The sequence below is a fragment of the Pyxicephalus adspersus genome, chromosome 1 (assembly GCF_032062135.1).
Source record: "Pyxicephalus adspersus chromosome 1, UCB_Pads_2.0, whole genome shotgun sequence".
Lineage (NCBI taxonomy): Eukaryota > Metazoa > Chordata > Amphibia > Anura > Pyxicephalidae > Pyxicephalus > Pyxicephalus adspersus.
Genome location: NC_092858.1, coordinates 62,169,486 through 62,185,551, shown reverse-complemented (window position 1 = coordinate 62,185,551; position 16,066 = coordinate 62,169,486). Strand labels below are relative to the sequence as shown.

The window sequence follows — 16,066 nt, the reverse complement described above, 5'->3', positions numbered from 1 at the left end:
GCTATGCTAATCAAGCAGTGTCACTTTATAATTTGGCATTTATTGGAGTTTATAATACTTTACACGGCATTTATACCTTTTCATTTAGGCACGGGCATTTTCATTGAATTCAACAGACACACAATAAATGCACATTGACATGCGTTTTAATTGATTTTAATGGATTCATTATATGTGTTAAACTGAAGGTTTTGCAATGCTTATTTAATTACTTGCATCTGTTTTTCCATTTCTGATAGTTCACAAACTATTGCCACCTATTGCACTTTATTCTAGGCTAATGGACCTTATAGTGACTGGAATGCTTTGCATTTTATAATTCCTTAATGAGTTTGTGTATTTTAAACATTTTCATACATTCAGTTTTGTTCCTTAGTCATTGTAGGTGGTTTTAGAAATATAGTTTTATTTATATACTATATTTAAAAGCACAGAGGGTGGCTAACAGGACTCAACAAGGAAGTTACAAGTCTTAATACACACCAACTTCTAGAACAGCAACACAGCATACATTCCACATTACAACTTATCCTTTGTTCTCTAAAGATGGTCAAGTCACATAAATACAGTTAAGTCCATAAATATTTGGACAGAGACAACTTTTTTTCTAATTTTGGTTCTGTACATTACCACAATTAATTTTGATTGAAACACCCTCCATCCTCCTTAAGCTGCAAAAAAACCCATCCGAGAAATTGCTACAATATTAGGAGTTGCAAAATCTACAGTTTGGTACATCATGAGAAAGAAACAAAGCACTGGTGAACTCAGCAATGCCAAAAGACTTGCACGTCCACAGAAGACAACAGTGGTGGATGATCACAGAATCATTTCCATAGTGAAGAGAAACCCCTTCACAACAGTCAACCAAGTGAACAATAAAACGCTATCTTCTCTGAATATATTAATCATGATGTACATTAAATAAAAAAATATAACATAAAAGTGAGATTATCTGATAGCTGTTTGTGTGGTAAATATGTTTTACAGTTCTACCCTAATTTCTTAGATGCACAAGAATTTGTGTGACAAAGGAGTTTGAAATGTGATCTCCAGTCAGGTACAAATATTAGTTTTACTTACCTGGGAATAGTTATTCTCTGACACAAGCAGTGCTTTCACATCAAAGTCACCAAGTGTATCTGCATGTAACAAAGGACAAGGTACAATTTTTACACAAATTAAATAAGATACATATTTTTATCATTCAATTTTTTTTTTACATACAAATATAAACAAAGAATCATGTATTTTCTGTTACTACAGTTCTACACCATTGAAAAAATAGCTTTGCTATAAACAGCTGCACACACGTAATACCCAAATAGAATGGAATTTTTACTTTGTTTTCTGTTTACCCAGCAGAAAGATAAGTAAAGTTACATTTGAGGCTTTCCCGTTTTGTTACATATTTCAAATGGTCATATTATTACCTCTCTTTATTCTTTTCACTTGTTGTCCCAAATCGATAGACCCTCCTCTTGCTTTTTTTGGTTCCTTAATGCTGGGTGTTTTTAACTCCTTGGTAACTGGATCACTAGTTTTGAATAATTTATTCAGCAGTTGTTCTGAACCCTTTCTTGAGAACATTTTCGGTAGTTTTCTATTAACCAAATCAGTGAACACAGGGCCAAGGTAATCTTCAATCTGGACAGGGAACTCAAAGTCCTTAAAGTATGGCATTTTTTGAAATGCCGACACTTCTAGTTGAATCAGTATTTGCACACTGTACAAGGAGATGAGCCTTTTTAGTACTCCGCGGTACATAACCCTAGAAAATAAGAATATTGTATGTCAAATAAAGTATCATGACATTTTAAAGCACTACAACTTGTTATGCTAATCTTTTCTGCTTCAGTTAAAGCTGAACTTTAGTTATTTCTGCCATCTAACAGTCCCATTAATTGCCCCATGAAATCTACTTCATAGCCCAACAAATGATTTACCTAAACCTGGATAAACCTTGACTTGAGCAAGAATTAGGAAACAGATATCTGTTTCAATCACCCCCCTACGTATTGCTGCTAAGGTGAGAGGGTAAGACATTTCCCCCTGCTAACCAAATATAGATGGGAAAAAAATTAAACCTTCATAATATCTGATATGGTATGTGCAGATCACAATATCATGGAAAGTAGAGTTTCATCAACAGCACCCCACATGACACTGCTCAATCTTGGACCTTTTTTTCTATTTTTATTTTTACTTTAAAAAGTTTTATTAAGCTTTTTAAACTAAATTATCATGTGACTGCAATTCTTACTGTGGTATTTTTGATCTAAAAAACATACTACTATTAATAACATGTTTAAATACAGTGAGGGAAAGAAGTATTTGATCCCCTGCTGATTTTGTATGTTTGCCCTGACAAAGAAATGACCAGTCTATAATTGTAATGGTAGGTTTATTGTAGGTGTGAGAAACAGAATAACAACAAAAGAACCCTCAAAAACACAGAGCTCAAAAGTCAGAGCTTGATATGCATTGTAATGAGTGAAATAAATATTTGACCCCTTCGCAAAATATGACTTAGTTCTTGGTGGCAAACCCCTTGTTGGCAATCACAACAAGACGTTTCTTGTAGTTGGCCACCAGGTTTGCAAACATCTCAGGAGGGATTGTGTCCCACTTTTTTTTGCAGATCCTCTCCAAGTCAGTAAGGTTTCAAGGCTGATGTTTAGCAACTTGAACCTTCAGCTCCTTCCACAGATTTTCTATGGGATTAAGGTCTGGAGACTGGCTAGGCCACTTCAGGATCTTCATGTGCTTCTTCTTGAGCCACTCCTTTGTGGCCTTGGCCATGTGTTTTGGGTCATTGATGGAATACCCACCCACGACCCATTTTCAAATGCCCTGGCTGAGGGAAGGAGGTGCTCACCCAAGATTTAATAGTACATGGCCCCGTCCATTGTCCCTTCGATGCGGTGAAGGTGTCCTGTCCCCTTAGCAGAAAAACACCCCCAAAGCATAATGTTTTCACCTCCATGTTTGACAGTGGGGATGGTGTTCTTGGGGTCATAGGCAGCATTCCTCCTCCTCCAAACACGGCAAGTTGGGTTTTGATGCCAAAGAGCTCAATTTTGGTCTCATATGACCACAACACTTTCACCCAGTTCTCCTCTGGATTATTCAGATGTTCATTGGCAAACTGCAGACGGGCCTGTACATGTGCTGTCTTGAGCAGGGGGACCTTGCCGGCTCTGCAAGATTTTAGGCCTTCACGCCACAGTGTGTTACCAGTTGCTTTCTATGGACTATGGTCCCAGCTGCCCTTAGATCATTGACAAGTTCCCCCCGTGTAGTTCTGGGTAGCTTTGTCTCTGTTCTCCTGATCATTGCAACTCCACGAAGGGAGACCTTGCATGGAGCCCCAGAACGAGGGAGATTGACAGTTTTTTTGTGTTTCTTCCATTTGCGAATTATCTCGCCAACTGTTGTCACCTTCCCACCAAGCTGGTTGGCGATAGTCTTGTAGCCCATTCCAGCCCTATGTAGGTCTATGTAGGACTGGTCATTTCTTTGTCAGAGGGCAAATGTACAAAATCAGCAGGGGATCAAATACTTTTGGGTAATGGGTTTACATGTGTTTTAAAGAGGACTAACATTGATAGGATAATGCAAGCTGCTATTGTCAACTTCGTTCTGCGAACTGAAGCCACAAAATCCGGCAATTTTCATTATGATTAGCAATGGCAGCTTTAATAATAATAACATTAAAGTAATATCAATCTCCAACATCCCCCCCTTACTGCACGACCATCACCATTAAATGTCTAGTTTCATTTTAAAGGAGGCTGACATTTGTTAACAGAAAAAAAGAATAAGTTACAAACCATAGACGGCTCAGCAATCCCAATAAGACGACATTTAGAACTATAAACTCTCCCAAGTACACATGCTGCAAACATAGGCTGTTTTTTTTGGAATAAAGGAGCAATATTCAAATTGATAAAGCACTTGTCATTCTTTTTACATATGAAAATAAGCAGGATACAAACTGTTATGAAATTTTGATCCTAGTCTACTATACAAGCTTTCGCGTAAAACAACTAATTTTTTTAAAATTTCACACCCCAGAAAAGACAGAATTGAAAATGAGATGGTTAACTAATGTGATTGTGTAGCTGGATTGGATAGCTCATTTAACCACCAGGTTTTCTTATTCACTTCTAATATTGCTCTAACTTTTTTCGCTGTATAGACTTTTGTTGCTGTCTGTGAAGAGCACTAGGCCTAATTTGAATCAGCGAGTTTCAGGGTAAGCTATGGCCTAAACCAGCGTTTCTCAAGCAGGATTCTAGAAAACCCTAGGATTTCCCCAGAAGTTGCTTGGGATGGTTCCTTGAGCAATGATCATTTTCTGCCTCTCAGGTCACTTACCACGTTTTGGGGACATGATTCTTTGTAATTGTCAGCATGGTAGGAGGCATTCTTCCAACTGACCACCCCACTAGTGTACTGTGAGCTGTGGAAATGTCACCCGGTGCCTTCCTACCCTAAAATCCTCATTTGACCATGCAATCATGTTGCCCCTGGATTTGACACATATTCTATACTACGATTAAAAAGAAATATCCATTCTTTCATTCTATGGGCAGACCATGTTAAATGACTTTGCCTAGTGTCTGTAATGTTTCAAGAGAAAGCCGTCAAAGCAAAAGGATACTGGAAGGCCTTGCAACAGCAATCCATGAGACGCAATATTAACTTGCAAGCACCCAAAATCTTCATAGACACTAGTTCTATAATAGGTTGGCTAGGAACACGGAACAAATTTGCAGTTTGAAACTCAGTTTTCCTAAGAAAAAAAAAATAAAGTATTATTTGGTATTAATGTCAACAGTAACAAAAAAACAGTGTTCAAAAGGAGTCATTGTTGTTCAACCTTTCAATGACGACTAAAATGTACCCTTTAAACCCTCACTTGGTTGGGCTAGCCTCCCACTTTTCAATGAAGGCAGCTGGACAATTTACAGATTTTTTATCCACAATTTTTTTCACCTACAAAACGTAAAACATAAGTAAGTAAAACTTAAAATATTTTAATAATTTTGTATCTCCCATGATAGTTGTAGAAAATGACAATTATTACAATGAGGCAAAGACATCAAAGAATAAACAGACAGGGTTTTAACTCTTTAATACTCAGAACTAAATGTTATGTACACACATCAAGTGAGAGAATATAGCCAGCCGCCAATAGGCTGAGGTAATTGCCTTGAGAAATGGAAGAGCTTTTAAACTTCCACAGGCTAAAGGCTAACAAACTGTTGTTCCTTACTAAAAACACAAAACACTAAAGGTTCTGAAATTCCTCAACTGGTAACACTGATCAATAAAATCTTCCAGTGCACTTTTGTCAACAATTTCTATCATTTGAGGGGGCAAAAAAACAAAAATCAAGTAGATTTTCTATTTATACAGCGATGTTTTCTATACTCACCATCAACTTTAAACGGGTACAAATAACAAACAGGAAATGCTTATAACCAAACTGCTATGAAATGTTTAAGATAGGATACAGCAGAATAAAATGAAAGGTTTTTACACCAAACAAACTTACTTTGGACATAAGTCAATAATTTCTTGTATGGAAGCTTCCAAACCCATATTACGTATTCGCTTTACACATTGCTGTACCTAGGAAACGGAAATAAAATCAAACTACTAAAGCTGCATGTTCCAATTTCATATTAACAGACAGCAGGGAGACCTAAATCTGTCTCATAAAACATGACCATCAATGAACAATTTCATTAGCACGCAACTTACTGCCAAGAGTTTGTTCCCAAAACACACATGACAAATGTATGTTAACAACTTTCCCTAAATGCGTACAGTTAGCAATCAATGTCAGTATGTTGCAAATGATTGCTCCAGTCAAAGATCAGCTATACATAAAAAGTTAGGATTAGTTGTAAACATTTTTTTTTTTTTTTTACTATAATTTTGCATGCAAGAGGTATCGCCTCTTAACCTCAACTATTTTATTACACAAGAAGCACATTCCACTAGTTACAAACAACTAATACATTTTAGGGTGAAGTACTAGTAATGGAATGTCAGAAAGTATTTAAGAGAAAACTTTCCAGCTAGAACTCCATCTGGGGAAAGTCCACATGAGTGACCTTATAGAGTATAGTCTATAAATGCCAGGCCTGGGTGCAAGATCTGCACAAGCCCAGTACAGGTCATAAAGCCATTGCATTGTCTCAATTCATTGTGAACAGGCAATACCTTGTATAGGTAAACTGAATGCACCCTAATAACCCCCCTATCAGTAATCCTGAGTGTGACTTGGGGTGGATTTTACCTGCAAAAAGCGGTAATCCCAAGCCACGTTTGGGGTCGCTTAAAACTTTAAAAAAAAAAAAAAAAAAACTTCTATAATTATACATGCTTTTGTACAGTTTTATTACAGGTTTCACAATTTTTTTTATTTAAAGTTCATTAATAAATGTATTAAATATTACAATTATAGCCTAGATTGAAAAAAAAATTTCCATGCAAAAATAATGTAACACTTTTTTGCGAGGAAATACAGACAGAATTAGAATGCTAGGGGGGTTAATAGGCAATAATACATGCAGGACAGTGGAACATTGCATTGTAAGTTAATTTAAAGAGAAAATCATGATGAAATGTTAACTATAGATAACGTGCTATACAGCTTAACTATATCAATATGGGCAATAGAATTACACACATAAAACAAGCATAGGTTGCATGTTACTTTAAAATTGCCTACTCATCCCATGTTTATTATTACTAGGCTTGAAAACATTAGAGAAGTCACAGATGGCAAAACTGAACTCATTTTAATTGTAAACCTTTTGCGGAGAAACAAACTCATTTAGCTCTTCTACATGCAATGACCACAGAACATGCAAGCATAGAAAACTTCTAAAACCCTTTGGGGTCTACTTATAAAACATGGAATCAAACATCAATTACTGCAATTGAAACACATGGACCTGGAAGATTCCGATGAGGGAGGGTCAGATTCCCAGATTTATAAATAGAGCCCTTTGAGTGAAGTCTCAGCAACTATTACATTTCTGTTTAACTGTTCTGATTTTCTGGTCATCCTATGACTATAGCTCTTGCTCGGATAGTGTGTTCCATTAAGAAGAGTTACCCAGTACTAGAAATAGTTTACTCAAGTAAGCCCCAGCTTATTCAAGAAACAGGAAGTGAAAGAGAGAAAGAGAGGCTTTTGTGGGGCAGATATTTTTTTAAAAACTAAACTTTCTTTGATAAGCATTCTAAAAACTAAACAGAGATCTCCTACACTAGCCCTAGGCTAACATAGGTACACTGTACTAAGGAGCATAGAGTAGTCACAGCATGTCACAGCGATAATCGTTTACAGCAATCAACTTGTATTGCGGCCTACGCGTTTCGCCCTTCAGGGGCTTCTTCAGGGGATTGGGAAACTTGTGAATTTGTGAACAAGTGAATTTGCTGAAACTTTTTGCCACAAAGAAAACCTGATGCCAATTACTACTCAGGAATACACTCAAATTAAAACGCTTTTTATAATGCTTATCAAATAAAGTTTAGTTTTTAATAATAAAAAAATCTGCCCCACAAAAGCCTTTTTCTCTCTCACTTCCTGTTTCTTGTATAGCTTCTGGTCCTTTTGACAATACGTACCTGCTTTAAAGCAAGATATGGCTTATGGTAGCCAAGCTGGTGATGATAAACGTATAACACAGAATTCAGAGTAGAAATTTCAACATTCAGTTCTTTGCTCTTCAGTAAGAATCGGACTTCTTGGCAACTTTCTGTAAGATTGAAGAGTTGCGTTTCTAATAATAAAGTATAAATAAATAAAATTTTTAGATTGTTTACTGGATGGTGTGGAAGCACTGCATACAAAATAACATGAAAAAAAGTTCATACAAAAAAAATGAAATACTGTATAGCACTTTCATGTTTTACACTGATTAGCACTATTCTCCGCAGAACCTTTTTTTTTAGCTGAGCGGGGACTTTTGGTACACAAGGGCTTTGCTGTATGAAGCAAAACATTACTGATCTGAACTGCAGCTGTATCCCCAGTTTCAACTCAAGGATAGAGAGAGCTAAGCTCCAGGTAAACACAACTTTTAGGCTATGTACACAAATGCAATAATTGTTGTTGGAAACAATCTTTCACAATCCTTTCCAATGACTAACAACCGCATGATGCAAAAACGAGAGCTGTACATACAGCACCATTCTGCTCCATGGAGAGGGGAGGGGAAGAATGACGGAGCATCACCCCACTGCACTCTCTCCTCTTCACTTGTCGTCCATCGTCCGTGGATCCAGCAGGATGGTCGTTCAGACAATGGACGACGAGCACTGTACAAACGCAAAATTCTAGTACGATATCAGCCCTGAGCCGATTATTGGGCAAGAACTATTGCACATGTATACATAGCCTTAGAAAGAGGGAAACCTGTTATCTTGCAGAGACTTGGAGTGGAAAAGATGCAAAAATTTAAAAAAATAAAAAAAAAATAACCCAATTGGCCACATTGGGCCAACACCTATATGCCAAAACAATCTGATTCTGTGACCATGTCTTTTAATAAATCGAGCTGGAAGTCCCTTCTATGTGTCAGAAGTGGTCCTTGAAAACATGAAGAGAACTACAGCCAAAACTAAAGCCGAATAGAGCAGAAATGGTTACACTATTCCCATACTTCATAAGTAATCACTGGAGCAGAACCAAGAATCCCAACAACAATGATCTATAGTCCACTGCATCACAAAAAAATAAATATTGTCTGCTACTTGGTCTAATCCATGTGTCCTATACTAAATCAAGTGCGCTTAAATCCAAATCTGAAGTCCGATTCTGCCTAGGATGTCAGGATCTTAAGTTAATTACGCGTATAGACACAATTAGCTAAATTCTCTCGCCCTTCAGTTATTATGTGATCTCTATACATAACTAACTTTTGCCTCATAGTTCTATGACATTACAAAAACATAGTTTTATGTTGCAACAACATATACAATTACACATAATTCACCTGAGTCCTTGTTCAACACACATGTACACATGTTTTAGGCACTTGCTTTTGCATTTGTGGCTTTCCTCTGTCTCCCGTTGCAGAAACCAGCAGTAGTCACCCATCATGTTGGTGTTGCATCGGCCTTGATATCTTGTTTCCATAACGGAAATGTCCTAGTGGAACCTCTCCCTTGTTTATCACTCACATCACCCAAATTTTGTGGGAAGAAGTCCAGATGGGAATGTAAGAAATGAATTGCAAGTGACATTCGACAGCCAAGTTGACGGTATGCTGTTAGCGTGTTGTTCAAGAGGTTCAGCATGGTTTTCAGCTCGCTGGTTGCCCAGAAAGTTTTGTGCAACTAGCACAAGTGAATTCCAGGCAGTAAGGGAAAGTGGGTTGAGTTCATCTCCGAATGTGGCATCACGCATCATATTGCGGATTTAGGGACCAACAAAAATGCCTGCTTTCAGTTTAGCATCGGTTATAACTTTTTCAAACTTGTCCTTCAGATACTGAAAACCCATACCATCACGATCCATCGCAACAACAAAATTTTCCATTAATCCAAGTTTAATATGAAGTGGCAGAAGGTAAACTTTCTGTGATCAATGAGTGATTTATGCTTCAGTTTTACTGGCCCACAGTGTGTTCAGGTCTGGGTAGCCATTTTTTCACTTTGTAATGGTTTCTGTCATCACAACTGTTTCACAGGCACAGAAAGCACATATATTTTGTATATCCCATCTGCAGGCCAAGAAGGAGTGACACTACCTTCAGGTCACCACAAACGTTCCACTTGTGTTCTGAATAGTTAATCAATTTCAAAATGACCTCCATGGATTCTTATGTCTCTTTCATTCCCTCGGCATTAGCAAGAGGAACAGAAGGTTTTCTGTTACCTTTATGCAGCAATACAGCTTTCAAACTTGCTTTGTTCGAGTCTATGAACAATCTCCACTGCTCTGGTATGTATTCGCAACCTAACTCCATCATCAGACCACTCACGTTGGTACAGAAGCAAATGTCATTTTCCAGCTTGTAATAACCTACAAACTTTGTGTGACTAAGTGTGAAGTTGTCATTCCTTTTTGTAGCAAATTCCACTCCTTAAATATAGAGGCTAACAGTTCAGACTTCTCTTTTGACAAAGACAGGTCCCTTACTGGATCACCTAAATTCGATTGGCTTACCCATCTAAAATGTGGCTTACCCTTTTCAAATTAGGGTTCAAAACATTCATTAACATCAACCTCATCCGACATGTCACTGTCAGTGACAACAGATGTAGGAGGGACTGGCACTGGATTCTCTGCATCATGTGGCACTGGCTTCAGAGCAGATTCCCAATCAGGATAGACAATTTTTGACTTAGTCTTCTTGGAAAACCCAGCAATTTTACTCATACAGAAGTAGCAGTCCAAGTGATGGTCTTTTGGCTAACGCAAAACCACAGGCACAGCAAAAGGCATTTTCTTTTCCCATTCAACCATTGTGTTAGGTCAATGTAACATACCTGCCCCCAGTTATGAGGTGCCCAGCTTTTATCCTGATCTCCAATTTCACATCCAAAGTAATATTTGTAGGCAAATCTCACCCTGTTGGTTAGGTTCTTGCGTTGATCACATGGGGTTAATTGGCACAAATGTAGCAAAAATTGTCCAGTTTATTAACACTGCTGCGCCTACTCATCTTTAACTCAAAACAGACTCACTATAGCCCTAGCTGTACTATCCAATAAGATGGTTTCGCACTAGAGACAAGCCCTTGGTCCATCTCGCCTTATATACCTATTTCTGACGTCAGCTCACTGACTTGCCCAGCCGCTGCTGGAACATGCATGCCACCTGTGGACGTGATTCAGCAGAGGTGGCAGTAGGCATAGTGGTAGCTGCAACTGTTATAATGTTCCCATGTAAAAAATACATTACCCAATTACCAACAATTTGAACACCTATAGCATGCCTATAACTTAAAATCTGTACGTGATAGACAAACTTTGAGTTCAGATTTGGATTGAGCACACTCAATATCATATAAATCACATTATTCCCGGTAACAATTTTGTTGTGAGGTAATATGGAGGTACAGGAGGAGATGAGACAGGTGAGGGGGTACAAAATTATTTGAATTTCCCGCTGATCCTCCCACCCACCTCGACACTTGCACCGACGTCCCCGGGAATCGCCTCTAGTTTGTGGCTGGAGATCGGAGGAGGAGGAGGACGTGTCCCCAGGACCTGCAGGGACGCCGATGGAGCAAGGTAAGTGTTTTATTTGACCCCGGGTGTGACTTGGGATTACTGCATTTTGCAGGTAAAATCCACCCTGAGTCACAGTCGGGAATACTACTGGAGGTTAATGGTATTTAATATAGATTAGGGGGGTTTGTTTGCTTGTCTCCTTTTTTTTTTTTGCTACAAACATGAGTTGGGTTAGGGGAACTCATTGTCACTTTCCATGGCACTGTGATGGGATCCAGTTCTTGTCATTTCAGACTAATATATACCCAGATTCTCTGAGCAAGTACTGTATGTTCTATGGTTATATTGAATTATAAATTCATATGTTCTGATTAAATTAACTTTTTTTCTTTTTTCACAGCTATAGTTGGACAGCATTGGGGTTCTGATTTTGATTCCTCCAAGGATCACCAAGACTGTTTAGCATTTAAATCTACGGTTCCACCCACCCATTAAGTCGGGCAGATTCAGCACTCTTGCCCAATCCAAGCAGCCGTACTGCACGGGTCTCGCACAGTATTTTTGTGGTGTAGAGACCCAGGCCCTCCAGATCAAACATGGTGCCCACACATCCTGCAGGCCCTGTGATCCTGTGTCTCCCTCTGCAAGGATTTCTTACTACAAATTCATACAACTCTTTAAAACTTAGAGCTCGTCCAGGAAACTACCCAAGGTTGCCTCTACCACAACTGCAGAAATAATATCAAGGTTGGAGGCCAGCCAGAGGCTGAAAGCTACCATCACTGCTATCTTCAATATCCTATTGAATAAACCCCTGACAGCGCTGGAGATCGGGTCCCTGACTCCGTCGTCTGCTATGCCCAGTGATGTGATCTGTAGAGTTCACTGTTTTTGCTGTAACAGGTATGTAAAAAGCATGGCACGAAGGCCCATATGATTTTGATGGTGGTCAAATCCACCTACTGCTACATATGTCCAGGCACACTGAAGATGCGCCTGCTACTTGACTTAATTTTAAGTCCTGCCATGCTACATACAAATGGGGTCATCCTCGTCACTCTGTGGAAGCCTAAGAACAGTCTGCACTGGGTGTAACAATTCCTACTTAGTGTGACAAACTAATGCTCCGCTTCTTTTTTCCATCTCCTGGATATTACTGAATGCCATACAGTTTGCTACTACTTGCTTACTCTCATTTACTGATGATTACTGTCTTTGTTTTTTGTTGTGTATAGTTGCCTAATATATCTTTTTGATGTGGTTCTCTGATGTTCCCCAATCTTACTACTGTATCAGGCTTAAACTTTAGGGGCAGGTGTGTTCTTTAATTTTGAATGTCTAATGTAGGGTTTCTGCCCCACAGGGTGGGCATGCCTCCTTACCCTAGCCATTGCTAACTAACTCCCCCAAGTAGCTAGGTCCCATTGCTTGGTGGGAATTAAGGGAATTTCCTTACATTTAGATATTTACTCTTACAAATTTTATATTCTTCCTTTTCTGATTCTTTTCTCCTTGCTTAGTCCTTCCTCTCCCATTTTTAGGCAATTCTGTTTCTGCTTCTACACCACATCCCCCCATTCTCTTATCTCTGCCCTTTTTTTGATATATTGATTTATTCTTCCCTCATGTCCCATTAAAAATATACTTAAGGGGTAAAATATTCCTGAAAAGTGGACTGCTCTTCTGTGTGATTTAAGCTAACAAAAGGTACATATTGCCTTTCTACAAGAAATAAACTTTAAGAGAAGTAAGCTATTCAAACTCACAAACTGATACTATACCTGTATGTCATGGGTCCACGTCTGACGCCAGACCCAGGGAAGTGAAAGTTGTACTCTCTAAACACAGCTGGCAATTTAAAGACCAATGGTCATACCAGTTAGGATGCTGATGGTAGAATACTTTTTTTTCTGAAAGGAGTCATTGGTTTTATTTTAGTTACATTTGCAACAGTTTATGCTCCTAATCATCCCCCAAAAAATTTTTTTGAGACAGCACTTTGACACCTATCATGATTCCTAGAGGAAGTTTGTGTCTTAGAAGGAGACTTCAATGTATTTCAAGGCCCAAGTAAATGAGTTCCAGCCACCAGTATGCCATGCCTCTATCTCGCAAGGTTGGAGACCTTCAAAGGATTTTACATTCTACTATACTGTTCACAAGTCTTTTATCAGGATTTACTTTTTTCTGATAAGACATACAGATTTTTTTTTTTTTTACACAATCTGGCATTGGAAACATCACCCTTTCTGACCACGCACCCATTCAATTTACAGTTCAAGTTTATGTATCTCCTAGAGGAGACAAATTATGACACTCTTATGAGAGCCTGCTATGAGACCATGTGATATTAATAGATCTAACTGCACAATGAAAACTCTTATTTGAGCAGAATTCTACACCAGATGTCCACCCAGCAGTCTAGGCGGCACACAAACCTTTCAGCCAGGGGATCCCGATTAGCCATGGAACATGTTGCAAAAAAAGAGCATGTGTGCGTATATAAGAGCAGGTGTGTGTATAATATCCCTTTTGCAGGTATTCACATTCTACAGTCCTCCAACAAACAGTTCATTTTTGCTGACCTTGACTTTAAACTATTAGAAGCTAGAGAAGCACTGTTAACTGTCTTGATAAGGCTAAAGCTGCTTTGACAAAATGCCGACATTTTATGGGGGTTTTTTATACAAATGCAGTTAAATTTTAGCTAATGCTGTCGGATCTCAAAGAGCTTGCTCCTTTATAGAAGTCTCTGAACATGCATCTGCTTTCTCCTTCAAATGGGCTGTAGATGCAATTACATATTTCAAAACATCTTTTGTGTCTTTTTGTCCTTAACTCCTACATCGCTTACGTCAAGAGGTCTCCAAATGGAATAAAGGCACCTTTTTGTGGTTCATCCATTGTAAACTTTAGAAAATGGTGGTACAGCCTAATTGTACTCCAGGCCCTACCTATTGCTGTTCCCTCACATTGCCATGGTGTAATGATAGTGTACCCCCCTCTCTCTGCTCTCATCCAACTGTTGGAACAACTCTTTGTTCGCCAAACTAGTAATGCTGACCAACATCCTAACCTCACTATCCCCACTCTTTCCTATACTTGGCAACCCTACTTTCTGTCCCAGCCTGGTGGACTCTGGATACAGATACTTAGCAGATACTTTGTACAGGAAAGGAAATAGCCTTGTTTTAAATGAACGGGCTATTTCCTATCCTTATACTGGACCTGACCCCTAAGAAAATGATGAGGTCCGTCTACTGGATGGGAATTAGCATTGTTATATATAAGTGGGCTATTTCCTATCCCTTTACCGGACCTGAACACTAAGGAATAATGAGGTCCTTGTACTGGATGGGAATACCCCTGGATATATATGAGTGAGCTATTTCCTATCCCTATACCAGACCTTAACAGGAGGCATGAAAAGTCTATGTACTGGATGGGAAATACCCCATTGTATATAAGCAGGCTATTTTCTATCCAAATACTGGAAAGGATCACTAAGGAATAATGAAGTCCTTGTACTGGATGGAAAATAGCCTGCTCATAAATAAGTGGGCTATTTCCTATCCAGTACAAGGATCTTTTGATGCCTCTTAGTGGTTGGGTCCAGTATTTGGATAGGAAATAGCCCACTCATATATATCCTGGGCAATTCCCATTCAGTACAAGGAACTTATGATACACTAGTGGTCAGGTCCAGTATAGGGATAGGAAAAAGTTCACTCATATATGATCAGGCTAATTTACATCCAGTACAAGCACTAGTACTGGATGGGAATTACCCTGAATATATATGAGTGGGCTATTTCCTATCCCTATACCGGACCCTAACACTAGGGGGGATAAAAAGGTCCTTGTACTGGATGGGAAATAGCCTGCTTATATATAATGGGTTATTTTCTATCCAAATATTTGACATGACCACTAAGGAATAATTGGGTACTTGTACTGGATGAGATTTAGCCTGCTCATGTTTAAGTGGGCTATTTCCTGTCCAGTGCAAGGACCTTATGATGCTCACTAGTGTTAGGTCCAGTATAGGAATAGGAAATAGCCCACTCACATATATCATGGATAACTACTATCCACTACCTGTGCTTGTACTGGATGTGAATTAGCCTGGTCATATATGAGTGGGCTATTTCCTATACCTATACCAGACCATAACACTAGGGGACATGAAAAGGTCCATGTACTGAATGAGAATTACCCTGGATATATATGAGTTATTGACTGGCACAGTGACACTGCCCAGGGTAAGTCCTTCTTTTGGTCAAATGACATAATCAGCAGCTTCCCTGTCAGAAGGATACGAAAACAAATTGGTGTATCTGAAAATAAAGAAAATGACACTGGGTACCATTTTCTAACAGATGTTTATAGTTTTTCACATTGCAGAATTATCCAATCTTCTTCAAAACTGCTTATTGTAAAAAGATAATGGTTGATATTCCTTTTTGTAACCTTTTTCAATGCACAGTTCAAGGAGTTAAGTGCAAAAGGCAGTTAATTAAGTCAGCCAATCGGAATCCATTTATCCTAAGTCAGACCACCGTAAATTGCTTTTCACTTGGACCTGTACCTGTAGAGATTATAAAAGCTACCATCGCTGTACATCTTCTAAGAATTCTAATTGCTTGAATGTAAAAGTGATTTTTTCGTTTACAAAGATGTAACAAGCATGTAGCTGACTGTGGTACAAATTGTGCTATAAGTATCTGAAACTCTGAGCTGTGTACTCATTCTGGGTTAGTGATTCAGAAGGTAATAAAAAGCAGAAGATTGAAACACCATCCAGGTACGCTGTATTTTTTAAACAGGTCAGCAATGGCAGTTCCTAATCTTTCTG

At 38.6% G+C, this 16,066-nt stretch overlaps 1 protein-coding gene across 1 annotated transcript in view; it reads right to left on the bottom strand.

The window, feature by feature from the left end:
• NEPRO (nucleolus and neural progenitor protein) overlaps nt 1-9,550 on the bottom strand; it is a gene marked incomplete in the record, with an annotated part of 11,257 nt that extends 1,707 nt beyond the window's left edge. The window contains 7 exon segments of the mRNA XM_072401314.1: nt 1,084-1,142; nt 1,434-1,771; nt 3,834-3,911; nt 4,667-4,798; nt 5,564-5,640; nt 7,657-7,811; nt 9,538-9,550. Of these exon segments, the coding sequence (XP_072257415.1) occupies nt 1,084-1,142; nt 1,434-1,771; nt 3,834-3,911; nt 4,667-4,798; nt 5,564-5,640; nt 7,657-7,811; nt 9,538-9,550 (852 nt within the window).
• Nucleotides 9,551-16,066: the final 6,516 nt, after the last annotated feature.